Source organism: Crocuta crocuta, unplaced genomic scaffold (genome assembly GCF_008692635.1).
Source record: "Crocuta crocuta isolate KB4526 unplaced genomic scaffold, BGI_CrCroc_1.0 scaffold102, whole genome shotgun sequence".
Lineage (NCBI taxonomy): Eukaryota > Metazoa > Chordata > Mammalia > Carnivora > Hyaenidae > Crocuta > Crocuta crocuta.
This window is the reverse complement of record NW_027530019.1, coordinates 2,398,813-2,426,308: the sequence shown is the minus strand read 5'-3', so window position 1 is coordinate 2,426,308 and position 27,496 is coordinate 2,398,813. Positions and strand designations below refer to the sequence as shown.

Sequence of the window (27,496 nt, the reverse complement as noted above, 5' to 3'; positions counted from 1 at the left end):
AGAAAATATTTCCTGTAAAAAAAGAAAGAGAAAAAGAACGAGTAAGAAATAACTTGGACTCCGTGCCAGCACTCAGAATCTGGCAAGAGAAAAAAAAATCTCATTCATTCCACTTCTGTTAGAATAAAAAATGTATAAGCTTGAATCCTGATGTCCCTGCATCCTGACCTGGGGAGCTCTTGCCAATGTTAACCAAAAGCCCTTGCTTGGTTCTGCCAACCCTCTTCCCTGACTGTAACTCCAACTCCCACCTGTCTGCTACAGATGGAAGCAAGAATGGCCTTCATGGTTGCCTGGGGACCAAAGGTCACCAGAACTTGTCCCTAGTCTCTACTGCGACAACCACCTAACAAACCTCCTTGAAATGGCAGAATCCGCAGCTGAAGTGGAGAAAGCAGGTCACCTGAGTTCTCATGGAGAGCAAAAGCCCAGCACACAGTCAAGGCCTCCCAAACCTTCCAAGCTAGGTCTCAGACATGCCAGAGCCTTCTGTCAGAAACACAACCTGTGCACGTGCCTTTTTCATTTCTACCAACAGAATCACATTTTCCTTACTCTGTCTCTGCTAGAGAAAGAGGGTATCAAGTATGAGGCAGCAAGTCTCTCCCAGCCAAAAAGGATGTGTTTAATCAAAAGGAAACTAGGACTGTGTTGGAGGGCCAGGCACTGCCTACTGAGGAATGCATGAACCTGTGCGCCTCTCCTTACCAAGTTTTCGTTGGTCAGCCTGGTGATCTCATGTTGCAGGCTGGCCTCGATGCGGGCCTCTGGGGGCAGCTGCAGGTTCTGGGCCAGCAGCTGCTGCTGCCGGTTGTTCTCCTCCTTCAAGCTCTGGATCTCCCCCCGCAGTGCTTCAGCCTCGTTCTCGTGGCTCCTCTTCTGTGACTGGAGCTGGGATTCCAGGAGCCTGAGGAGAAGCCACACAGGTTGAAAACAGAGGGGACATCTGAGTCTCTGCTTGGCAGGTGCGAGGCTTTGTGCTCACTTGCAAGGGCAGGAAGAGTGGGGAATCTTTAGTGTCTATGTAACCTCTGACTTCATTATAGTCAAGAAGCTCAAGCAAGGGCCAGCTCTCACATTTGTGTCTTTCTGAATTGTGGACCCTGCTACAAATACAACATTTTCAAAGGCTCAAAGAAATAGAACAGTTTAAGCTCTTTTGAAAAGTTTCTAAGAAATGGTGACTAAAATAATTACAAGACATAGCTTTAATCTGGTGTACAATGTTTACAAACGAGCATTTAAGTCGGCAAAGACAGTACCTTTGTCACAGAATAACTGCACGGTAGAGGGCAAGAGTATAAACTCCCAATCTAATTAAATCTGCCTTTAAGAAGTTCAGTGTTACTAATTCCAGGCAGAGAGTTTGACCAGGGTCCCATTTCTACTTTCTACTCTTATCTCTGAATGACAGAAAGGCTGGAGTGTGACTCTGAAATATATAAAGATTTTCCCAAATCCAGATCGTTCTGAAATTTCACATACACGTATTTTAAATTTGTCATCTTCTCTCTCCCCCATACACTTCCGTATCAATAACAGAATCCTAACAAGACGTGGTTTTAGAAGAGAGATGTTAATAGGATGAACAAAGTGGTTACTGCTTCTCTGAGCAAGCACTCAAGTCAGCTGTGCCTGTAAGTAGACCAGGGCGCTGGCGGTGAGAATATCAGCACCCCCCATTTACCATGCACCCGCACTCCCACACTCACCTCTTTTCCAAACACAAAACAAAGTTATGGTTAAGAATTAACTAACACAAAGAAAGAAATGACATTCTTTTATCCTAATCCCCTTTGTTATCAACTGCTGGGCAAAACTTAGTGATGCCATCGCAAGCAACTGTTAATAAAAGAACAAAAATATCTAGGAATTATAAAATTTCAAAGGAATCTGAACTAATAAGACCACAAAGTTAATAATGATGGCTTGTTATTAGAACAAAGAAGAATAAGCAGGAGCCCCTAGAACAAATAGTTAAGTATTTTAAAAATGTAATCACTAACATGGTATTTTATGAGACTTTAAAGATACAAATATCCCTAGAGCAGATGAGTATGTGTTACAAAGCTGTTGTTTCAATTTTATTTGCTTTCTCCTAAACACATGTGATGTGTTGAGTTTAGGTAATTATTTTTAACTGTAGCAAAGCAGAAGACCCTCCTGATATGTGGTTTCACACATGTGAATTTCACAAGAATCATATACAAGGCCAAATTATGCACTCAACACTGCTGTTAGGCAGCATGGTACCAATATATAAGAACTCAGTCTCACTGCCGAAGGCACTTATATCCTTTAGATTGGTCATTATTCCAAACAAGAAACCACTAAGTAATAGGTACTGGTCTCTCCCACAGTAATTTGGGCTCTAGTTTTATGGTTTTGTCTTTTTTCCCCAACTTCTAGTGAGAGATTCACAAATTTTAATGTGTAAAGGAAAGATCCTTCACTTATGGGCTGCAACTCCTATATTCACTATCAATCCATTTCAGCTTTACATGCATCCCTTAGTAGAGGAGGTGTTGTCTGAATGTTCTAAATTTGCTGAAATTTGCCCAGGAAGACAACTAATGTAGAAGAAACACAGAAGTTAAAGTCAGGAAGGCACTGTTAGTAAGAGAAACAACAAATTAGTAACATTCCATTTTGAGAAGACAAATATAACCTGTTGGCTTGTTTTAACCCTTCATAAACCAGCCACAGCTCTCCATCCTCATTCAACTCATGGCAATCCATAGCAGGTGATCTTCCATGCAAAAGGAACAACAATGCAAAACACAAAGGGATACAGGACGGTCATGAGATGATGATGGTCAAGAGCAGCACGTGGTATTCCAATACTTCGTTAAGTCAATGAGACTTTTTTAAATTAATTACAGATGACTTTAAGACATTATCACAAAAATTATTTTTGGTTAATTTTTTAAAAAATGGGTAACACGTAATATCACATGTTAATGGGTAGAAAGTAAAACAATAATCAAGGAGGGAGAGGTACTTTTTCTGAAAAATCAGAAATGACTGAAAAGGTGAGAAAGAGGTTCTATTTTTAACATTTTATTCAGCTAGGAGAGTGATCTTACATGTCACATACTATATTAGAGACCAAGCATGACAACACACATATAGAATGAAAACTCCAGCTATTGTCTTCATGGGGCAATCTTCACAATCCATTTCAAAATAAATGAAGTTTTAAGTCTTCTAAGTAGAAACTTGTTTTCACTTAATAAAATCTGCTTTCCTATTTTTAAAACCATCTGAAGAAATTCTTATAGGAGTAACTTATAAATAAGTTTATGTCCACAGTTTTCAGTTTTTATGACATGATATTTAAAAAGATTTTTTGTCACTTGTTAGGATGAGCACTGGGTGTTATATGGAAACCAACTTGACGATAAATTTTTTTAAGAAAAAAAAAGAAATAAAAAAGAAAAAAATAAAGATTTTTTTGTGTCAAAAATTAATGTTAAGATCTGGGGAAATTGCTTTTATATTAGACATGCGACACATTTTATTAAAAGTATGTATAAATAATAAAAAAATGACAAAGCCAATTACAGGTTTGTTTTTCTTTTTTCCCTGGGATATAAAAATAATATTTTGGGGTGTTTGCAATCAGACACAATCCTACATCCTTCCACATGTATCATTTCATTTAGTTCTTCTAGTATCCCACCATGTATCATTTGCCACACTGCAAAGGAAGACACTGAGGCTTGGAAATAAGATACCTGTGGAGGTTACACAGCTGGCAAGTAGCAGAGCCCAGTGCTACCTGACTCCAGAGTCCAGATTTTTTACTCTTCCTACTAGACTTTTGTTGCTATGATGTGTACATAAAGCACATGTCACAGAATGCTCTTCTGTTTACCATCTCCCCTTGGAGAGCTGATCCATTTTCATGGTCACAATTATAGTATTATATGCTGAAAATTTGTATCTCAGCTTATATACCTCTCCTATTTGAGATCTATATTTTCAATTGCCTATGGATTTCTCTCCTTAGATGTCTTCTTAGCTCCTTAAATTCATTATTTATAAATCTGCTGATCATTTCCACTCTGCACTTCCCTACACCACAGACCCAGGATCATGAAATGGCTTCACCACATCCAAACAAGTATCCACAGCAGACACCTGACAGCCACCCTGCATAATTCCCTATCCCTCGCCCACACATCCAAGCCATAAGACTTACGGACATCTTATATATCTTATGTGTCTTTCAAACTGTCCCCTTTCAATCTCAACTGCCACCAATCACGTCAAAGTCACTGTAATCAGTCATTTAATCAAAGTAATTGCTTCTTAACTAGTCTTTATGCCTTCAATCTCATTCACTATAATCTATTCTCTTACATAAAAGCCAGGGCTAGCTTTCTAAAATTCCAATATCATATCATTCTCCTCCTTAAAACATTTCAACAACTTTGACGGTCATTGGAGTGATGTCCAAATTGTCTTGGCTGTCTCCCCAACAGCCTACAAACTCTGTGGAAGTAAGAACTGCATTTACCTTCCTTATTGCTATATTCCCAGTGAGTGACACAAGGCCTAACATGAAACAGAAATGCAATACATATCTGGTGATTGAATAGAAGTGTGGATGGGTGGACAGTGTATTATAGCTCTTTCTATACTAACACATTCTTAGATAGAAAATATGCTTACAATTTATATCATAAATTAAAATTTAAGTTTAATCGAATACTTTTTAAGCATTTTCCATTCTCACTCATAAAACAAGATGATAAGTACCTTACATTTTGCATGGCAATATTCTTTAGTTTGTAAAAGTGCTGATGAATAGGGGCACATGTACCCCAATTTTCATAGCAGCACTCTCAACAATAGCCAAAACATGGAAGGAGCCTAAGTGTCCATCAATAGACGAATGGATCAAGAAGATGTGGTTTATCTATACAATGGAATACTATGTGGCAATGAGAAAGAATGAAACCTGGTCATGTGTAACAACATGGATGGAACTTGAGGGTGTTATGCTGAGGGAAACAAGTCAGGCAGAGAAGGACAGCTACCATATGTTTGCACGTATAGGAGGATTAGGAGGAACTTAACGGAGGACCGTGGGGGAGAAGAAGGGGGGAAATAGTGGGGGAGAGGGAGGGAGGCAAACCATGAGAGACTCTTGAATGTTGAGTCCTCAACAAATTGAGGACTGATGGGTATCGGGGGGAGGGGAAGGGGGGTAATGGGCATGGAGGAGGGCACTTGTGGGGATGAGCACTGGGTGTTATATGGAAACCAACTTGACAAACTATTTATAAAAAAAAAATTCTTTAGTTTGTAAAGTATTCTGTATAGCAGCCTTGATACTCCACAGCAGGAGACTTAGACTGCACACCTGTAACACAAATCCCCATAATCATCTTTCTCTGTGATCATCATTGGCCATGTTCTCTTAAGCATGTATCCTATAAGTTCAGAGTTCAAAGGCACAGAGGCTCTGTTGGAAAGTGGGAGTGGTAGGAAGGCTGAAGGAATTGCAGAGATGAGCCTTCATTCTGTGATAATTTCAGTTACAGGGAAAGTCCTTAGTAAAGTTTGATCATTTAGTGGCTGTGTAAATCCTGCACCTTCAGTCAGACTACACAGGTCTTGGGTGCTAAGTGCCATGTGTAACTTCACTCGTGTTTGTGGTTAATGAGATAAAACCAGAGTTAGGATTTTCTCAAAACATCTTACGAAATGTGACAAATACTTGGTCTTAAATATCAGAGTCCCATCCAAGGGTATGTGTACTCTTACAGAATGATATGGCCAACACTGATCTGATTCCAGATACTTCCTCACTTCTCTCCACTCTAAACGTCAATTACTGAAAGCTAAAGTTGCCCCTACAAATCTTCACAAATAACCAACCATCCTGAACAAAATATGAAAGTGACTACCCAAGACAATCCAATAGTGAGCAACTGGTTTTCCTCTCAAGGCTAAGACCCTAAATAATACACACATATAATCCCTGGATGTAAAGAACATTCCGCTTGGCACCCCCCTCATCAATAATGCTGCCTCAATATTGTAAATAAGATTTTAATGAGGAATATATTAGAAATCTTGAATTCCCTCTGAAGGTCAGATGATGTGTAATAAAGCAGTATATAAACACTCTGAGTTACTGTACAAAAGAATGGCTTAAAGACAATGATATACATGATTCTGATTAAACCAAAATGAATGAAAATGAAATGGATTTACCTGTTTGTTTCTTTTAAACCAATGTATGCTTGTGCTATTTCACCTTTATCTTTCATTTTTTGAACATCTTCCAAAAGTATGGTGGAATCTGTCATTGTATTCTGAAGGGGAAAACGACAGATTTCCATATTAACAGTCAACTCAAAAGCTTCAGACTACACACAACATTGCTCTTTCCTCCAGAGTAGGGGATATAAGCATTCCACCAGAGCTCTTGGTCCCACCAGAGTGCCAGGCCTAGACCTGTGCAACTAGAGAGGAGGGTCAGGCACAGGCAGTTAAGGGCAAGAGATACCTCGGTCCCTCTCTTGAAAATCCCTATTGCTCTACTACAAAGTGGTGAAATTCTAGAGAACTAGCGTCCTGTAAATAAAATCACTGATGGGCTGTGTGTATTTTACATTATGTGAAATATATATATATATATATATATANACTAGGTAAAAACACCAAGAAACACTGAAACAAAGAACAAAACTATTCTTTCCACTACTTGCCATCTAGTTATAATAAAATAAATGCCCCAGTAAAACACTATAAAGTTTGACATAAAGCTCATCTTTCCATTAAAAGCTCAGTGCAAAAAAGGTGGATGATATGCTTTAGTAAAATTAGAAGTTTTTTCTCACATATTTAAATATATATAAATGGGAAGGATTTAGCTCCTTGTAAATATCTACCATCTGCTGTTATTCAACTGACTCTTTTTCCGTCTGTTACGTTATAGCATGGTACCTAAGTTTTTGAAATACAGATCTGGCAGGTCAGCATTACTAATGATTTTGTATAAAAAGTACTTTTCTGCCAACATTTTTACTTCCTTTTTTTATTTTTCCTTTTTGGTCTAATCTGTCTGACAACCAATGAAATTTCTAATCTTGCTTCTACTTGGCTACTCTCTGTTTCTCCTAAATGAGGGCAAGAATAGATGAAGAACTATTGCTTTATAGCTTCTAGAGAATAATAGACTTTAGAACCCAGGGGCACATGCTATTTGTCTAAATAGCATGTAATCCATTAGTCAACGTTTGCTCTAAAGCCAGGTCTCACAATGAAGGGGACTTAATAGAATACATTTCAAATACCATGATCTTAGAGACCAGTTGTAAGTTCAAGACCAGATCTTGAGAAGAAATATACTTCAAAAAAAATCCCATTTTTCTCCTAATGCTGGGTTTTGTGTAAGTTTATAAATGCATTCTCAGAGAAGACCAATTGTAATCTGATTAGAGCTTTAACAAGAGTTTATGTTTTATAGAATTTTAAAAATCTTTCCCATAAACACCACATAGAGCATTTCTTTAGCTATTATTTCTAAATATTTTAGTACACATTTCATAGAAAACTTTTTTCTCTTTCCATGAAAGAAAATTTTTTTATTTTACAAGGGACTGTACTCAGATTTTTTACATTTAAGTAATAAATCTCAAAGACCCAATCCCTATATGCAATAATGCTATATTTATTCTTTGATATCTAAACACCTATATGATAGTGTTGAACTTTCAGTAAATTAGGTAACTTGGGGCCTATTAACCAATCTAAAGGGAAGATAAGCTTCTTGATAGGTGCTTTCCTGGTAGTAAGCAGTCAGTCCTTCCCTTGGCTGGCCCGTCTTAGCTAAGAACTGGTGGTTGGAGCATGGGATCAGACTTGGACCATCAGCATCAGGAAATTCCTGACTCACTGCTCAAAGTTTGTCTCCCCCCAAGCTAGTGACCAGAAATTTGTAAAGGGTTGTACCATGTAGGAAAACTCTACCCTTCCCAGGAAGGGTGTACTCCATTCCTGAGGCTCTTTCTCACCCTTGGCCAACAAATCCAGAGGTTCTAGACAAGTGTGGGATGGAATGAGCTCTTCGGTGGGCTCCAAGTTGAGGGACTCATGCCCCCATGCTTGTGGATGGCCTGTCATAACTACCATAGTGAGTCAGAGAGCTGACCCTGAATTAGAAGCCATGGAGACCTCTCTGTGGTCCAGACTGGAGCCTATTACATCTATTATTTTTTCCACTGACTTCACACAGGGAAGGGTCAAAGAGGAAATTAATTTGTACATATCAAAACAGACTTGGTGGCCGGAAGCATCAATTGCATATATTGCATATATTGGGGAAATAAAATTTAGGATTAAATATTTATTATAATTTTTTTAAATTTTATAATTACCTTGTCATCCTGAAAATCACAAGCCAGCAAGCACAAAAAAACAAATGAGAAAACAATAAGCCCTTAGTTCCATAAGTAAACCCCCCATCATTGAGCACCATCTTATCAGAGCAAAGCTAACTGTAAAATAAACCCATGAGTTGTTTCTCCTAAAATCAACTCTGTAAATAAATTAGTACTCATGGAACTGGCATGAGGTGAACATTAGTATATATTTATGTGATAGTTCTTAATTCTCAGGAAAAAGTGCTTGAAATTCTTTTTGAGTTGTTTTGGTTTTTCTAATTATAAGGCATTTCTGAGTATGTGAGAACATGACCCTCCTGTTAATGTATATGGGTGAAATTCTTATCTTAGGTCTGTGAGAGTTACAGTAGTGGTCTGATAGGAGGTCATCTGTCCAAGTGAAGCCTTCCAGAATACTCGGAGGCGGAGCAGATAAACTAGACATGGCTGGCTGGATTATCACCTAGCTCACTGAGGGTCACTCACTCCTGCTCTGCGAAGGAGTTGTGAAATGATGAGTCTCTCCGACTGGAAACTGAATGGAACAGATGACCATGGGTTTGAAAAGTCTCTATCTGTGTCACGGGCATTTTTCTAAGCAAAGAATGCTGCTGCCATGTATCGGCCGGGAATTAGAGAGCAGGGGCCTGAGAGCTGGAGACAGGGCTAGAGAGTAGTCATGAGCTGGGTAAGTAAGGGTGTGTGATGCCATAACTATATGCTGTTAGCTAGGTTGTTTTCATGCTCTTTGGTTCATTTTTCTTTTCCTTTCCCTTGATTTTCACTAAAGTTTCTTATGAGACTAACACTTTGTCACCACAGAACTAGAGAGAGGAATCGTGATTTTGGATTCTGCTCCAGCTAGTGTGCAGAGAGGGACTTGTATCTCAAGGCCCAGCTACAGTGGTATAGTCATGGGAACCAAACTGAGTCAGACTCAGGGAAGGTGAGATGTATAGGGCCAGGTCAAAGGAAAGAGTCACCTGCCAGGATTCTCTCATTTCAGACTGAATGGGTTTGTGATTTGTTTTAAAATAAGAAAGCCCATTTCTTTGTATAACTCTTTATGGCTGGGATTTTTTTCCCCTGCCAAGATTATTTAGTCACAAATATCTTGTTTTGAGAATTGATTATTTGTTGGATCAGCGTTGATCTCAGGTATGACCTGCCTTTCTCAAATCCAAATGTCATGTGCCAGAGTCAGTATTTTAACCACATGCAGAACTACCATTACTTTTAGATTTTCTAGTTCATTTACATCATAGTCATTTTTTATTACATGGTATGTTGCAGCTGGAATACTTGATTGTCTAATTCTTGGTAACATTTTGTTTGCTGTATGAACATGGGCAGGGACACAGGCTAGGTTTTAAGACGATTATGATTACCCAGAGTCCCTCTGATGGCAAATGACAAAAAGGCCCATTTTTCACCAATACATGAGAGCGATGGGCCTCAAATTACCTGAGGCTTCACAGGAAGGACTTTGAAGGGCCACACATACTCTCCGGCATGGGTCCTTTCAGTGGAATCGATACACACTGCTCCTCTCACCCACCACCCAGCCCCTGACCCCCAGCTTACCCTATTAGACAGAACTCTCTAAAGTGAGCAAAAATCATCTCCATGGAATTTCTACTCACTGATCTCATTTCTAATCCTTTTATATGTTATCTTTCCAGTTAAATGGGTTACTTTCAACAAGTAATTTTAAAGTCATATTTAATACCTTCCCACAGCAACACAATTTATGGACTTCTGTACTTAAAAAAAAAAAGTAAAATCTATTTCCTATTTATTCATTTAAGTAATCTGTATACGCAGCGTGGGGCTTAAACTCACAAACCTGAAATCAAGAGTCACAGGCTCTTCTGACTGAGCCAGCCAGGCACCCCAAATTTTACTTTTGGTCAAAATATAATGGCGAGATTACTACTTCAAGATTAATTTTAAAAGTCCTTTGCTGGGGCATCTGGGTCGCTCAGTCGGTTAAGCATCTGACTTCGGCTCAGGTCATGATTTCACAGTCCGTGGGTTTGAGCCCCGCGTCAGGCTCTATGCTGACAGCTCAGAGCCTGGAGCCTGCTTCAGATTCTGTGTCTCCCTCTCTCTATGACCCTCCCCTGCTGGCTCTCTGTCTCTGTCTCTCAAAATAAAATAAAGACATAAAAAAAATTTAAAAAAAAAAGTCCTTTGCTTATGAGTGAGAAGCGAAACCTGGAAGATCATATGGGATATCATTTATTTTTTGCTCACTTTAATTGGCATTTGCAACAGTTTTAAAGCAACATTTAGATTTTTTTTAAATGACAATATCCTTTAGACTAAATGCTAATTAGACTAAAAATGTTCCTAAGTGTTTGCTTCGTTATAAACTGGAGGAAAAGGAGAGAAAGAAAGAGGCTTGTCCCCAGACATCCACTTTGGTTACTTGCTCGTGCTTACCTTGGGTTGGATGGCCTCCTTCTGGCTCACCAGCTGAGATCTCAAGATGAGGACTTCCTCCTTGCGGACATCCAGCTCCTCACTCACAGAGGTCAGCTGCTCCATGAGGACACGGTAGGCTGGTGCACCTGGAGCGGTCACCTCTGGGGCACTTTTCTCACTAAGTGCCTTGCGTAACTCATTTAGCTCATTTTTCAGTTTTTTGTTTTCTGATTCAAGCTCTTGGCGCTGTATGAAGAGACAAAGAATAGTTCATCGCTGTTATCCTCAGGTTTACCCTGGAATTCTCTCTTCCCCCAAGATGGCAGAATTGTGCTGGAAAAGACTATAAGAGCTACCCTAGTGAATGGCTTCCCAGGCTCTATTGGGAACTCTGTTCTGCAAAATAACAAAGTTGACATCAAGTGGAATTGAGCAAGGTGAATGGTAGCTTGGTTCATCAACCCAAATTCCGGAGTCACATTTATTCCAGGCCTGCCTAGGGTGTGTTCACAGGCCTGTAGAAATTGTGGATTCCCAAGGGGTGAGTTTAGCCCTGTCCTCTCAGAGCCCAGGTTTTGTCTGCAGGTATGAGGGTTCAGCTGGTTAGGTTATTTCCAATAAATTGGGGCCTGGTGGAATTAGCTGAGGACTGGGGACATGGGACATGGGGTAGTGGGAGCCCAGGGCTGCAGTGGGAGTGTGCCTACAGGAAGTGGGCAGGCTCTGCGCCAGAGACAGGGCTGGACTCCTGCAGCTGGGTATTGACCTGGGACTTTATCATATTTGGGTGAGTGCCACAGAGCCTTCAGGGGCCTGGGCTGGCCCTGCTCTGGTTTGTGCTCCTGCTCATGGAAGGCTCAGATGAACAGGACCCTGAAATCTTAAGTAGCAACCTCTTATTTCCTTTGTAAAGTAGAATGGAAAGACCACTGAAATCTTAGACTTTCAACTTCTAATAAAAAAATTACATCATTTAAACTAACAAAATTCCATTCAGTGTTTTGATGACAAGAAACAGTATATTTGTCAACCTTTGTTGACATGTGTGTGACAGGCTTGTGAAGTTGCTGATAGAAGCCCTGGCGGTGGGAGGAAAGGATGGGTCACCTCTTCATTCCATCATCCAGATGGCCATACTCATCCTTTACCCACTCCCTACTTTCACATACCACCACACGTACAGCCAACCCCATGTTACCAGTTAGCACCGCCCTCTGTACACACCACTCAAACAATGGCAATGGGAGCCCAGAGTAGAGTCCTGACACTAAAATACAAATGTCTCAGGATAATGGCTGGGAAAGAATAAAGCAGATAAGAATCTGAAAGCACCATGTTGCCTTGATTAGCACCTTATATAAGGCCTTATGATAGTGGAAGTAAGACACTTCTGTGTAAAAAATAAAATATTTTATTGTTTCTTCCAGAGAAGCCACCTTGGGTTCATAGCACCATATCAAACCTGTCAACATGTTATAGTAAAATAATTTGTAGTCTTTTTTCCCTAGTATAGAACATATAATGCTTTCTTTCAGGAAATAATCTATTCTTAAGTGAAAATGAATGAGCCTTCCTACCCTATGTCCCGTCACCTGGTAATTAGATTCATACTGCTCCTTTCAGCAACAGAAAATATGAATGTCTTTACTTGGACACTAAGCTCCGATGCTGTTTCTCAAACTTTACATCAGAATCACCTGGAAAACAGACTGTGTGGCCTCACCCCTGGGGTTTCTGATTCAAAAGATCTGGTGTGTGATCCACAAATACGCCTCTTCAACAAGTTACCAGGTGATGTTGATGCTGCTGGCCCAGGGAGCACATTTTGAGAAATACGGAGCTAGTCCTTGGGAACTTTGTGATCTGGGCTCCATTTTTAACATACTACAAAGAATGTCTTTATTTGTCCATTTTTGTGTGACATGGAGATGACAGTCCTACATTCCATAGGTCTGTGCCATCCCATCCCATCTGATCCTTGTCTTATAGGAACGATATTGTGAGTTAGTCCTCTAGACAAAGGGTACAAAAGGCAAAAGAGAGTCAGAATAATAGAGATGACTCTTCGCTGCCACACTTTTCTCTCTCCGCAAACATAAGTACTATCACAAGTAGTACTGTCATTGAAGGAGTAATAGATTTATTCATGTTATAATTTAGAAAGGGCAAAAGGGTTCTTTAGGGTATTTTAAAATACTACATTCTTTTGGTAAGAACTAATTTTCAAACAAATGATGATAGGAACCTAGGGTGTTCAGAAAGTTTCCTACTGTCTGGAGACCTAGATTCAAGATCAGATGCTATCCACCTGATAGGAAATCTCTTAACTGTTCTAAGCGTCCTTTAAAAAGGAAATACCTTATCTGAGAAGTTGTGACAATTACTAAAAAAGGTGTACATAAAACTTTTCAAACTGGAAAGCAAATACAAGGTCTTATCAGTCAAGTGTTTATTAAAGGTCAGTGAAAGAATTCTAACTGCCTTCAAGGGGAGGGTTGCTAAAGGAACTGTGGGCTGGGCAGGGATTCTCTACACCTAGATGTGCAGCCTCAAAAGGAAGCAGTAGCCAGCAGTTCTGGGCTGTGGGAAGTTGTAAATCCAGAGGACAGGACCTACTCATGTAAATTATGGTCCACATCACAGTATTAGGAAATAATATATCAGGACCAGACTTGAAGTAATATTACTAAAAAAAAAAAAAAAAAAAAGATGTAAAAATCCTCATGACAGTTTAGGAAGACCTTAGGAATTCTCAAAATACACATAAAGTCTTTAAAATAATGTGTTTCCTTATGCTATTTTGTGGCTTTTCTAATGTTTAGCTTTGGTTATAATCAAACTTTGCTATAGTTTTCTAGCTATTCTAAAATAGAGTTCACAAAAGGAGAAAATAGTAAAAAATAAACATAGGCAGAAAATGTCTGAGAACAAAATTTAAGATTAATAGTCTGATTAATAACGTAGAAAATTTTTTAAGGTAGGGGTGTTTTGATAGCTGATAGTCTAACAGGCCAAACTTCACAGGGCTGACAAGTTTCTGATTCTGGAAAGCAAAGGAAGGAGCTGAGTAAAGCACAACCTATTCTCATTTTAATTTAACTAATTTTAATTAATTAAACTTTATGCCCACCATGGGGCTCGAACTTACAACCCTGAGATCAAGAGTCCCATGCTTTGCCGACTAAGCCAGCCAGGCTCTCCAAGTACAATCTCTCCTTTACGAAGGAATGGGCTCTTGTTTGTTTTAAATCTCAAGTCGGGTTACCCAAGATGCTGTGTATTTTAAGAACCCTGTTCCCTCTTAATCAGAGCCTTATCTTTGTGTTCAACTGCTCTGGGACACACAGTGCCTGAAAGGTAGACATTGCCTTTAATCATTAAGAAGACAATTTTTTATCTTTATTTCCTCCTCCCAACAGTTTCTAAAAAATAAAAAAGAGTATGTTTCTACTTTAATACCTAACAAATTAATACCTAGCTATCTTTCTCTACAAATACATAGTTTCAACAGGGTTTGGTGGTTAGAGTACAGAGTTTGGAACCAAAGATACCCATGTTCAAATCCTGTTCCCGTTGGTTTCTAGTGGGGTGATCTTAGGGAAGTTATTTATATCTCTTAGCCTCAATTTCCTCATCTGTGAAATGGGAACTAAAATACTCACTTGCAGGATTATTGAGAATTAGAGCTAATATGTACTTCAATAGGTACTTTAGCTTTACATATTAAAGTACATATTAGCTCTAAGATGATTTTAAGAATTGGAGCTAATATGTAAAGCAAAGGCATTTAAAAATGATGATGATAACAATAGCAATCAATATTTGCTGGGTACTTGGTATAAGCTGGGCACTATTCTAAGCCATTTACATGGATTACTTCATATAACCTTCACAACAGTCTTATAAATACTGCCATTACCTCCATTTTATAGAGGAGAAAACTGAGGCACAGAAAAGATACATCACTTATACACAGCCATATAGTGGCAGATCTGGCATTTGAACCCAGGCAGTCTGACACTAGAATCATGCTGTTACTGCCTTCTATAGCCTCAAATGGTAGCTACTGCTCCTGTTCTGCTCAGACTCAACTCTAGCTTATGTGAAATAGAATCCACAAAAAGAAACAACACAAGGCTAGAAGTAATGTCTGAGTAAGGCTGAAGCTAGGACTTCTGGTGCCCTTAAGGACATTCTCTAAGAAAAACAGAAGCTCTGAGCAGATTACTTGCCAAAACAAGTTATTCAAAGCCTTGAGCAAAAACTTCTCTTTACCTTGAGTGATTCATATTCCAGTTCTGCACCTCTAATTTGTGGTCTTTCTTCTTCCTAGGGAAAATGTAAAGTTAAAAACTTTATAAATAAGTAGTTATATTTTAATTGTCACATTTTTACCCAGACTATTTCCTTTCTCTGCAGAAAATAGTGAGGAGAGTTGAGCCCTCACTACATGAACCAAATTCTGCTTGGATAAAGTACTTCTGGGCTGAGTTTCCATTAAAGAAGAGATTGCAAAATTGCACATTAAGTCCCAGGCTCAGAGCTCAATTTGTCCTTAGCCCTGGGCTGGGGGAGCACTGCATACCTTTGCCTTGCTGCGGAGAACCTGCTCCTCCTTGCGGTCCAGCTCATCCTGCATCACCTGCTTCTCTTGCTCTAGCTCTGTGACCCGTTTCTGGAGCTTGAGGAACAATGACATGTCCAGAGGTACCTTCTTCTCGCTTGGTTCCTAAACCCCAGAAATCATAAGATGGTCAAGATGATCCAGACATACAAGCCAGTAAGAAAATAATGCCATTAAAACAATGGCAAACTTACAGAAGAAATATAGATGGCCAAAGAGTATACGAATAACCTGTCCAACCTAGCTAATGAATACAGAAATGCAAACTAAACAACGAGGCACTACTTTCCCTGGTCAGATGGGCAAAGACTAGAAAGATTGAGAATGCCGTGTGTTAGTAACAGGGTCTTATATAATACTGGTGGAAGTATAAGTAGGCCTTTTAAAAGGGCAAGGTAACTGCACATATTAAAATTTAAATGTGTATACCCTTCAACTTAGCAATATATGTTTAAAAATTTATCCTATGGAGATGCTTACATGAGTGCACAAAAATATATGGAAAAAGATGTTCATTGCAACATTTTTTGTAATTGTAAAAAATGGAAAAAAAGACCCTGAATGTCAGTAGAAGAGTTGTTTAAATCACACTATAACCAAACTATACAATATTTTATAGTTGTTAAAAAAATGAAATAGATATATATAAGTAGATAGATATGTTCTAGATAAAAGTATTAAGTGAAATACCCAAGTCTCAGGGCAGAATTTATATTATGATCTTATTTTTGTTAAAAACAAACAAACAAATACATGTGACTTTTAAATATACCTAGCACATGGCATATAAAAATCTAAGGTCATCAATGGTTATCTTGGAGAATGGGAGGTACTATGGGAAAGTTTCATTTTCTACTTTACACATTTCTATATTGAAATTGTTTATAATGAGCATGGACTGCTTTTCTATTCAGGAAAAATAACTTTTGAAAAGATGAGTACAAGCATAAATATATTGAGATCAGACAGAGAAAAATGAAAAACTAAAACATGTAAGTCCTTAATAAAGTGAAACATAACCTGGTAGCATTTGAAAAGTACATCAATTGGTTCTAAAACAGAATCACAGTGAAAACTATGTGTAAATAAAGATACACTAATTAAAGCTTAGCAAAGGGAAAGAGTTACCACCATTATGGAAGTTTTGATTGTGCCATAGGTATTTTTCCTTGTTTATTTCAGGTTTGAATTTTTAATAGGGTAAGAAGAGAAAGAATTGTGTCATTAGATTTAATGGAGAGGATGAAGAGTCTCTTTTTGTTAGAAAGACCAGTAACAATAACTTAATTAAATGATCAAAGTGTAATTCTTAACTAGTTAGTAAATCTTATATTTCAAATTGTCAATTAAAAATTTTTTTTCTGATGTAAAGGCAAAATAAGCTTATACAGAAAGCTTAGGAAATAAGTATAAAGAATAAAAATATCACATATCCAGAGAAAACCTACAATTTTTGTCCAGTCTTTTTTCTATAGATTTATATAATTGGAATATTTACACTCTAATTTTGTATTGTGTTTTAAATTTAGCATTGCATCACAAGTGGTTTTCAAATTTACAATGTGATCATTTTTAATAGCTATATTGACATGTACACTGTCATTTGCTTATCTCTTACCTTACTGATGGGCACTGAAATTGTTTCTAATTGTTTGCTACTGAAATATACTAAAATAAATATCCTAGTACATAAATATCCAAATATTAATGTTTTAAAGTCAGCTAACTTGGTTGGACCAGTTTACACTTCTATCAAGCAACTACCACCTTAAACAACAATGACTGTTAGGATTTAAAACCAAAAATATGTTCAATTGATAGACCAAAAGTGGTATTTAACTGTAGTTATTATTTACATTTCTTCATTTCTTGATGATGTTGAATAATTTTTATATTCATTAGCTATCTTTTTGGTCTTTTGTGAATTCTTAGTAGTGTCAAAATCAGTGTTATTCCAGTTGTAAATAAACATCTAAGAAGTATTCATTAAACTAAGAAGTGAGGCATTTATATGTAGGCTATCAAAGTCATTTACCCACAAACTAGTTAGACCTGTACTTTTGCGTACTGTCCCACTCTTACAATGTTAACGTTCAACAGTAAGAAAAAGTTTAGGTATATGGTAATCACCATTAAGTTTGTCCTGACTTAGCAGAACAGACATAACATCCTGCCTAAACATGAAATTACTATAGACTTTTGTATATCGTCTCATTCTATACATCCCATAAATACTTGTATTTTAGCTTATTTACAATGTAAACATTCATGTGTTTTTAATATTTGTTCATCTATTAATGACATATGTGTCCCTGAAAATTTTAGTTACTTAATCGTTTTTTACACTATAATAGAAGACTTCACCTCACAATGAATTGAATATTTCATTTTACTTAAAATATCATCATTTGGGAATCATTCCTCTCAGCCTTGAATGGACATTTTTATTTAAAAGGAATCTTCTTGGGGCACCTGTGTGGCTCAGTTAGTTGGCCATCCAACTTCAGCTCAGGTCATGATCTCGCAGTTCGTTGGTTTAAGCTCCGTATTGGGTTCTGTGCTGACAACTCAGAGCCTGAAGCCTACTTGAGATTCTGTGTCTCATTCTCTCTCTCTGCCCCTCCCACCCACTCATGTGTGCTCTCTCTCTCTTTCTCTCTCTAAAAAAATATGCTAAGTGAAATAAGTCAGTCAGAAAAAGACAAATATCATATGACTTCACTCATATGAGGACTTTAAAATACAAAACAGATGAACATAAGGGAAGGGAAGCAAAAATAATATAAAAACAGAGAGGCAGACAAAACATAAGAGACTCTTAAATATAGAGGAAAAACAGAGGGTTGCTGGAGAGGCTGTGGGAGGGGGGATGGGTTAAATGGGTAAGGGACATTAAGGAATCTACTCCTGAAATCACTGTTGCACTACATGCTAACTTGGATGTAAATAAAAAAATAAAAATTAACAAATAAAATAAACAAAAAAACATTAAAAAAATAAGTAAAAGGAATCTTCTTATTAAAATGGGATGGGTTAGCTCTTTAGATGTTACCAAATAATACATAAAGGATTAGTTGATTGCTAGATAAAAGCAAAATCTTATAGACAGGAAATTTAAAATAGGAAATGGAAGAACACAAAAATTAACATCTGACACTGCCAAACTGCTTGAGGCATAGTAACTGGTAATTATTTAAGAGTGTGCCACATGGTGTCCAATCTTATCCCTAATGACATATCTAGTTAAAGAGATACCACTTGTCTTCTCTACACATGAACAAGAAGATTGGGCCAACTGGCTCAGAGAAGTTTCTGGGGTTTTGCTTTGCTTTCCTTCCTCAGAAAGGACTTTGTCATCCAAGGCTTTTCTGAGAGAGTGAAGCTTTGAAACTGACCTAAAAAATAACAGTCTCTCACCTGAGGAAAATCAGGAAGACAAGAGAATTTGCTCATAAAATTACCACTGTAGCTCTGTAGTCATTCTGGAATTATTGCTAACAGCTGAAAAAGTTATAGTGATCCTTCCCTGGGTTTGACATATGTGAGGAAGCTCAAGGGCAGAAGCAGAACTGGGATAATGAGTCAATGACTACTAAGAAAGGAGAAGCCAAGTTTCCAAGAGAATGCAACCCCTGACCCTGAAGATGTGCGTGTGAGAAGGCTGCACAGAAGTGGAGCTGAGGTGGGCTTTACAGAGGGAAACAACAGTGGAGGTGACAGCCTAACTCATGAACAACAAATCACAAGTTTGGCAAAGACAGAAAGACATTAATTCTTTTTCACATCAAATTAAAAAAAAAATCAATTCATAAGCAAGAGTGGGCCCATTATTTTTCTGGCACCAGGTTGCAAAAGAGAATACTATACATGGTAAGTACTAAGCTCTCCTGGTCTTTGTTAGGGGCAATTTGTAAAACTAGCCATTACAGAGGTAGATGCAGGAAGAAACACAAACCTGGAAGTCAAAAGTAATCAGAAGTACAAATTTATAGCCATAGTCTTAGTCTGATACTTCCCTCCTCAATTTCCCTTGGTGATAATCAACCTCTCTTTTCTATTACCAGTTTTATAGATCTCTTATTTTTTTTTAAGTTTATTCATTTATTGTGAGAGAAGGAAAGATTGCACACAAGCAAGGGAGGAGTAGATAGAGAGGGAGAAAGAGAATCCTAAGCAGCCCATCTGTACTGACAGCATGGAGCCCAATGCAGGGCTCAAACCCACACACCATGTGTGGGATCATGACTTGAGCTGAAATTGAGTCAGACGCTCAATGAACTGAGCTACCTAGGCACCCCCAGATTTCAAGCCTTCGGATCTTGACCATACCTAATCGAAATTGTAGGATATTCACTGGAAGCCCGTTTATTAGAACAAAAACATGGATTTATCGAATACTTACTATGTATCAAACAATGATGCAAGTGCTTTCTAAGAATTATCTGAATCTTCAACTTACTATGAAGTAACATAATAATAACAGCATATCAATTCATAGATGAGGAAACTGAGGAACAGACAGACTTGTGGCTAAGGCTATAGACTCAGTTCCAGGGAGGAGAGTTACTGTAGTCTGTTCAACGGTCAAGATAGCCCTTCTAACCAGAGCCAGCTACATTTCAAATGCATGCACTTAGTCACAAGGAACAAGATGACTCGTTCAGTGAAAAGCCTTTCCTATTATTGAGAGAAGATTTCCAGATGCATGACCTACTGCTGATGGTCAGTGCATGTGAAAGACAATACATAATACTCCAGATCTGTCTGTGATTTCTGGAGCACAATTCATACTTTATTCAAAAGAGATGAGCAATGTACTAAATCCCACTCTAAAATCACTCTTCTTAAAATTTATTTTTACTTTTTGAGGGAGTGAGAGAGAGCAAGGATATGTACTCAAGTAAGGGAAGGGAAGGAGAGGGTGGGCTCTGCGCTCAGCTCACCACCATGAGATCATGACCTGAGGAGTAATCAAGAGTCAGATGCTTAACCGACTTAGCCATCCAGGTGCCCCTAAAATAACTCTTAATTGAGTAAAGATTCAGGAGAATATAGGTGAGAATTATAAACAAAAAGGCTACCTCTCCCCTCAAATCTCAAAGAATTTGGACAGAACTTGAATAGAGTAGAGACTCTGACAAAAAGCATTACTAGTAAAACTTAGGTAAACCACAGAAGACTTCTTGAGTTTGAAAAGATAATGTCTTTGGGGCACCTGGGTGGCTCAGTCGGTCAAGTTTTGACTTAGGCTCAGGTCATATTCTCATAGCTCGTCAGTTCAAGCCCCTCGCCGGGCTCTGTGCTGACAGCTCAGAGCCTGGAGCCTGCTTTGGATTCTGTGTCTCCCTTTCTCTCTCTCCCCCTCTCCCATTCATGCTCTGTCTCTGTCTCAAAAATAAATAAACATTAAAAAAATTTTTTTAGGGGCGCCTGGGTGGCTCAGTTGGTTAGGCGTCTGACTTTGGCTCAGGACATGATCTCACAGTTTGTGGGTTCGAGCCCCGTGTCGGGCTCTGTGCTGACAACTAGCTCAGAGCCTGGAGACTGCTTTGGGTTCTCTGTCTCCCTCTCTTTCTGACCCTCCCCTGCTCACGCCGTCTCTGTCTCTCTCTCTCAAAAATAAATAAAACATTAAAAAGATTTTTTTTAATTAAAAAAATTTTTTTAAAAACCTAATGTCCTCAAGCAAAACTATCAACAAATGCCTCTTGGCCCTGAGTTTAATACAAAATAATGTGCAGTGAAAACACCCTTTTTGTCGTGGCTTTCCCAATCCCTTGCGGGAGCTATTCAAGTGCTGTTATGCTGAAGCCAACAGTTTGTAAACGTACTTCCCTCAGACGCTGGAAATGAGTACTCCCATTAAGACCAACTGGATGCAGTCCTAAAACCTTCAAATCCACTAGAGGCAGAGAGGCTGTAATTTTGAAATCATCAAAATCTAACTTTGTGATTGTCTCCAAAGATAGCTACCAATGATTCCTCCCAACACAAATGTCTTTTTCTCTCTCAAGAGATGAAGTCTAGAGCATCCGGGTGGCTCAATTGGTTAAGCATCCAACTCTTGATTTTGGCTCAGGTCATGATCCCAGGGTCATGGGATCCACTCTAAACATGGAAGCTGCTTAAAATTCTCTCTCTCTCTCTCTCTCTCTCTCTCTGTCTTCCTGTGCCCCTGCCCCGTCAAGCTCCCTCTCTCTAAAATTTAATAAATAAATAAATAAAAAGTTTTAAAAAATTAAAAGAGATGAAGTTTATTCTCCTTCCCCTGAGTCTGAGCTGGTCTTGTAATTTGCTGCGACCATACAGTGTGGCAGAATTGACATTATGCTGGTTCTGGGCCTGGCCGTAAGAGCCCTGGCATCTTTTGCTCTTACATCCTTACAACCCATGTGCCATGCTGCTGAACAGAGAAACCACATGGAGATGCCCAAGGAAGAAAATCTAGGCATCCGAGCTGATGCAGGGAGGTGCTCTAACCAACATATGAGAAGCAGAAGAACCACCCAATCAGTATTCAAAGAGTTTTGGATAATAATAAATTGCTATTGTTTGAAACCACTTAAGTTTGGGACGGCTTGTTACATGGCAACAAATAACCGGAACCACCTCTATCCTGCTATACGGTGGCCAAACTGCTGTATCAAAGGTCCCTAGCCTAGGGTTAGCTACAGAGAAATGGCACTAGGGACTGCAATGTAAACTCTCCGGATGGAAGGAAGTAAGAATGGAGCTCCTAACAGACCAGCCTCAGTTTGAATGTTGGCTTTGCCACTTACAAGTTGTGACCTTGGATCAGTTAACTTAGGCTTCTTGTATGTATGGTTCCAACCATATGACATTTTTCCTTAAAATGAACAGAATTAAATGGCAGAAACTATTTATCCTGAGTAAAACTAAGACAAAAAAGGAAAGAATCATTCAATTTTCTTTGGCTATTCTGCCAGAAGCAAACTATTTCTGACTTGGCCATTTTCTCAGAATATGATATAAAAATAGAAGAGTTGTGCCTGAATTACACACTAGTGAAACTAATATGATATATGAAAAAAAGATCTGAGAATTCGTTTGGGAAAAATCTAACTTAAAGTTACTGGACTCTTGGAGTTACAGTAATGTGCCATTTTGGTTTCATATTCCATAACACAAAACACTAAGGCAGATTTAAAAGCTATTTTTCTTGCATTTTTGTGGATCAAAATTATATTGGTAAAAATGGTCATCAGGGGTGCCTGGGTGGCTCAGTAGGTTAAGCGTCGGACTTCGGCTCAGGTCATGATCTCACGGTTCGTGGGTTCAAGCCCCGTGTTGGGCTCTGTGGTGACAGCTAGCTCAGAGCCTGGAGCCTGTTTCAGATTCTGTCTCCCTCTCTCTTTCTGACCCTCCCCTGCTTGTGCTATTTATTTCTCTCAGAAATAAATAAAAAATTTAAAAAAAATTTAAAAACCCGTCATCAAACGGAGGCAGCAGTTTTGCTAAACTCTTAGACATTGGTTATTTATAATATTAAATGACAAAACAATTTACCCGAGTCTGAAATAAATTCATGACAGGCTATGTTTTTTTGTAATAGGGTATGTTAAGATGTAAAAGGGAATTGTAAAAGAAAAAATCTGGTCATCAAAATTACATTAAAAATTAACACGTCTATTGATAAAAAATATATGTAAGTACACAAGTACATATAAGAGAATACATGAAATAATTAATAAGCTAATTAACACCCATTAGTCACTTATGAAGTATAAAGAGTTTGAAACAACTGTTACACTTATGGGTAAATGGAGTCTGCTCCACAATGGAAATGTTCCCTGTTAATAATATCATGTCACATCTTGGTATCAAAAATGTACCTCTGTCCTCAATGGCATATCTTCAGTTTCTGCAATTTCAGAACTAAAAGTGTATTCAGACTCATTGCTGCTGTGGGTGGAGTCTGTTCTCTTGTGTCCAGGCTTAGGCACATTCTGCAAGGCAAATAAACCAAGAATAATTAACACAACATAAGCAAACCAGTCATAGTTAAGACGGCATCCCCACTTACTGACTTACTATTCTCACGCCCAAATAATCTGTTCCATGTTGTCCTTAACAAACCCTTACAAAAGGGTCATTTTCTGGACTCTTCAAAGAAAGAGAAAGATGCACCAGCAAGGCATGACAAGAACACAAAACCAAATGATCAAATGAAAATCATCTGCAATTATTAGCAGAATCCCCTTTGGGTTTTTAAAGTTGTGAGTGGCCAGTCACACTAGGTAAAGTATAGGTATAATTCCTCAGCAACCAAACACAGACTTCAGTGTTGAAATTACACAAAACTCAGTAAAAAGTTCATGAAATATGTTTAATGAAAGCATAATCATTTTACTGCACTGTATTTGAGTCTAAGTAGAAAAAAAGAGAGGGGTTCTATATAGGTGACTCTAACTTCCGTCACTTTAGTGCATGAAGTTGAATTTCTGGAGTCAGCGTTGGGGAGATTGAGCAGTGCAGGAAAGGTAAGAAAGCTGCTCCAGTCTCTTCTCTCTCTGTCCCCTCCCCACTCGCTCTCTCTGTCTCTGAAAATAAAATAAAGACATAAAAAAAAAAATAAAATAAAAAGAAAGCTGCTCCAAGAATTCTCCGAAGTCCTGAGGTTCAGGGAGTCCAGGTGACGTTACAATGACATGTGGTACCTATGAAGTTAGCATTCAGAAAGCTTATGGAAAACAGAAAAGTTAAGCAATTGCAGTCTGTTCCTTCCTGTAGAAGAAAGGGTAAGAGAATGACCTGGAGAAAGAAGGAATAAAAAGGCTGGGTTTTGAACCCCTCTCTCCTGGGGTGGGAAGTGCCCCCCCACCCCCTGCCGACAGAAGAGGTGGAAATGTCCAGAAAAACCTCTGGAAGCTTTTCATCTGTCCAATTTCCTTTACTCCTTCCCCTAGCTGTAGAAAGAGCCAGAAGCCAGAAAGAGCTCCTTTGCCTCTCTCTCTCTCTCTCTCTCTCTCTCCCATATCCAGGCTTACATAGAACGGACCTGTGTGACTAAAGGAAAGCCAGTACCCAGGAGCAATTGAAAGTCTCCCAGGCCATCCCAACCTGTACTCCAGTGGATAAGGAAGACCCAAGAACACCAAAACCTCTGAAACTATCTAGCAGCTAGAGTGCACACTGAAGGGGAGAACCACTCCACATAAAGTCAAAGGCACTCAGATCTTCTCTCTATTTACATACACAGGCAACCTTAAAGTTCCTAGCACCAGGCAGCCGTTGTATGGGATTTTGTTTATTAATTAATTGGTTGCGTCATTAAGAAAAACAGGTAGATCCATATAAATGCTTAGACAAAGATTTTTAATAAGTTTATTTAAAGATGAGTTAGACCTCTATTTTCCCTCATGTATGTGTTACCAAACAACAAATACCTTAAGGTATGAATAGAAGCAACGCTGTATCTGCTATTTAATGTAACTTCGGATAGAGGACAGTGGTTAAATGCTCTGGGTCTACAGGAGAGAGCTGGGTAGGAATTCCAGGTCTGCCATTTTCTTGTTCTTTACCCCAACTTCTCCAGGCCTCACTTTCATTATTAGGAAAAAGTAAATAATATTATTATAATAACATAATGATGTTATATATTAATATAATAATATTATCTACCTAAGAGGGTTTATATGAGGATTAAATAAGAAAGTGAAAGTAAAGGGCATAGTGTTTGGCATGTAACAAGGATTTAATTAATGTTAACTGATGTTGCCATAATTGTTAGGACTCCGCAGTAATGGCAATAACTCCCTCATGCATGTCCTTTCGTTTCCCAAGTTTTTGGTCCATATGCTATTCAGTTATAAGGACAAACACACTACTTGATCATCAAGTGCTCCTTCAAGATCTGCATCTTATACCTCCTCTTCTTATCTGTCATTTCTCCAATAATTCCTTCTTTTCCTGAACCTGTCTTACTCCCATTGTCAAGATTAATGACCCCATTGTTGACATGCAGTACTCCCTCCTGACTTGGAATGAATTCAGTTTCAAACACTTCACAAGCCTGTACTCCACCGCTTTATTATCTTTTCACTGTCTGCTTGAATTTCCTTGGCCCTGGATTTAGTGTTTTCTTCCTTCTGCTCCACAATGGAGAAGAATGTTCCTGGAGAAAAATCCTACAACACTTCTTGGTACCAGGGCCAAGAAATCTAGTAATCACTGGTAATCAGTGCCATTAACTATGGCCCATGTATCACATAGATTCCCTGAAGCACTGAAGCAATCTATCAATTCCCCCTCCCTAAAGCTTCCTGCCATCCATTTGAGGAGTCTATTTACCACAAATGCTTCCTAAGCATTGTGGTCGTGAGAGCTGCATCTGCAGAACAGTGTCAATGATATATTAGCCAAGCACCAACTGTTAGTTGCCAGCTCCTACCTAAACATTAAAATAAGATATTGCTATTATTTATTTATTCCTAAATTGTAAAGTCCAGTATTTTATTCTCTGCAATTCTTGGCAAATACTTTATACCACAACTGCGGTCTTCACTATGCCTAGAGCTAGGAAAGGGGATCTGATGAAGAGCTGAGTAGGAAGCAAGTAGACTCTCATCTTCCTTCCTCTACTTTTTTCCTTTTCCCTCCTTCTGACCATTTTGTTACCCAAAAAGAAGGACAGTGAGTCATCAGTGTACAACAAAGAGGGTTATAAGCTGAGAAATCAGAAATCATGCAGCTAAACTGCCCCTGGAGCTTGATTACGTCTTTCTTTTTCCACAGCACTTCTGGGAACAGAATGGCTAGCAGGCAGAGACTTGCTCAGCAGGAAGGTAAAGCCCTGCTAAGTTGCTGGAGGATGGCCATTACTAGAGGGTCTTTTTTTTAGACATTTCTGGGAATGTGCTCAGAAAGTGATGTATACATGGCATATGCTTGTCTCATTTTATTTTCTGAGGTTCACAAGGCATGCAGTATTAAAGAATTCCAGAAATGCTGAGGGAGAAAAAAATTTGTTTATCTCTCCTTCAACAGAGATAAACGTAGTTCTCAAATTTATCTGACTTCAATCATTTCTTTTCCCAGTGCCATTTCTTAACATCCTGTCACTCGTGGCTTCAGGAACACCTCATGGGACACAAAACTTAGTGCCAGCCATAACCAAAGCACAAATTAACCATAAATGTTGGCACGGTGATCTAGAAAATAGGATAAAAAAAAAAACCCAAGAATGGAACTCTGGGGAATATGATATTCTAAGAGGAAAAGAATTCTAGGGAAAGCTAAGGATAGAAGAATGTGAAGGAGGAGTGATTGCAGTAGGGAGATGGAGGAAGACAAGATTTAATGAGGCTCCTTCTGATTGGTCAGTGATAAGGATAATGGTGACCTACTCCTATTTGTAATTTCTCTTTGTCATGTTCAAATCAGGATAGAGTAGCAAGGTTTGAAATAACAGTCCAACTGGCATTCTTTAGGTTTTTAACCTCTTGGAGACTAGATTTTCTCATCTTCAAGGTGATACATTTATTTCAGTTTTTGTGTGTGTTATATAATCTCCTTTATTTTGCCTTTTTAAATGTTACGTTTAAAAAACATTGTCAAAGGATCCACAGAGAGGCAAAATTTGAAGCAAACATTCTCTGACATAGATATCGAATTACATTGTTTTTTTATAAGAGAGATTTCAGAGCATTTCTAGCCATTTGTACCATGAGGTTACCTTCAAGGCGGGCACCTACAGGGAACAAAAGAGCTAGGGAACTCTTTGTTTCCTGACAGCAAGGTGAGTAGAACAGAGAGGCTGTGTGGAACTATTAAAAGTATAAAAGATACACTGGTAGATGCAGAAGAGTTCTTGAAATAGATAAAATAATTTTTTACAAATAGAGGCTGAACTTTCCTTTTGTGGGAATATATCTTTGAAATTGTAACAAAAACCAGTAGAGGAAATACTCAATTATATAAATATTTGATTTATATGCAAATTTAACATTAAGTCATCTAATACATAAAATAAAGTCCAGCTATATATGACTTCATACTAACCTATAGGCCAGTCTTTAAAGTG

The 27,496-nt window shown here is 38.5% G+C and overlaps 1 protein-coding gene across 1 annotated transcript in view; it reads right to left on the bottom strand.

Moving 5' to 3' along the window:
- Positions 1-27,496, bottom strand: part of MYO5A (myosin VA) — a 164,523-nt gene that overhangs the window by 25,257 nt on the left and 111,770 nt on the right. The window contains exons 26-32 of the mRNA XM_077764363.1: positions 23,307-23,420; positions 15,415-15,558; positions 15,105-15,158; positions 10,848-11,075; positions 6,229-6,329; positions 2,669-2,749; positions 709-907 (exon numbers count right to left, since the gene is read on the bottom strand). Of these exons, the coding sequence (XP_077620489.1) occupies positions 709-907; positions 2,669-2,749; positions 6,229-6,329; positions 10,848-11,075; positions 15,105-15,158; positions 15,415-15,558; positions 23,307-23,420 (921 nt within the window). The remainder of the gene's footprint in view (positions 1-708; positions 908-2,668; positions 2,750-6,228; positions 6,330-10,847; positions 11,076-15,104; positions 15,159-15,414; positions 15,559-23,306; positions 23,421-27,496) is intronic.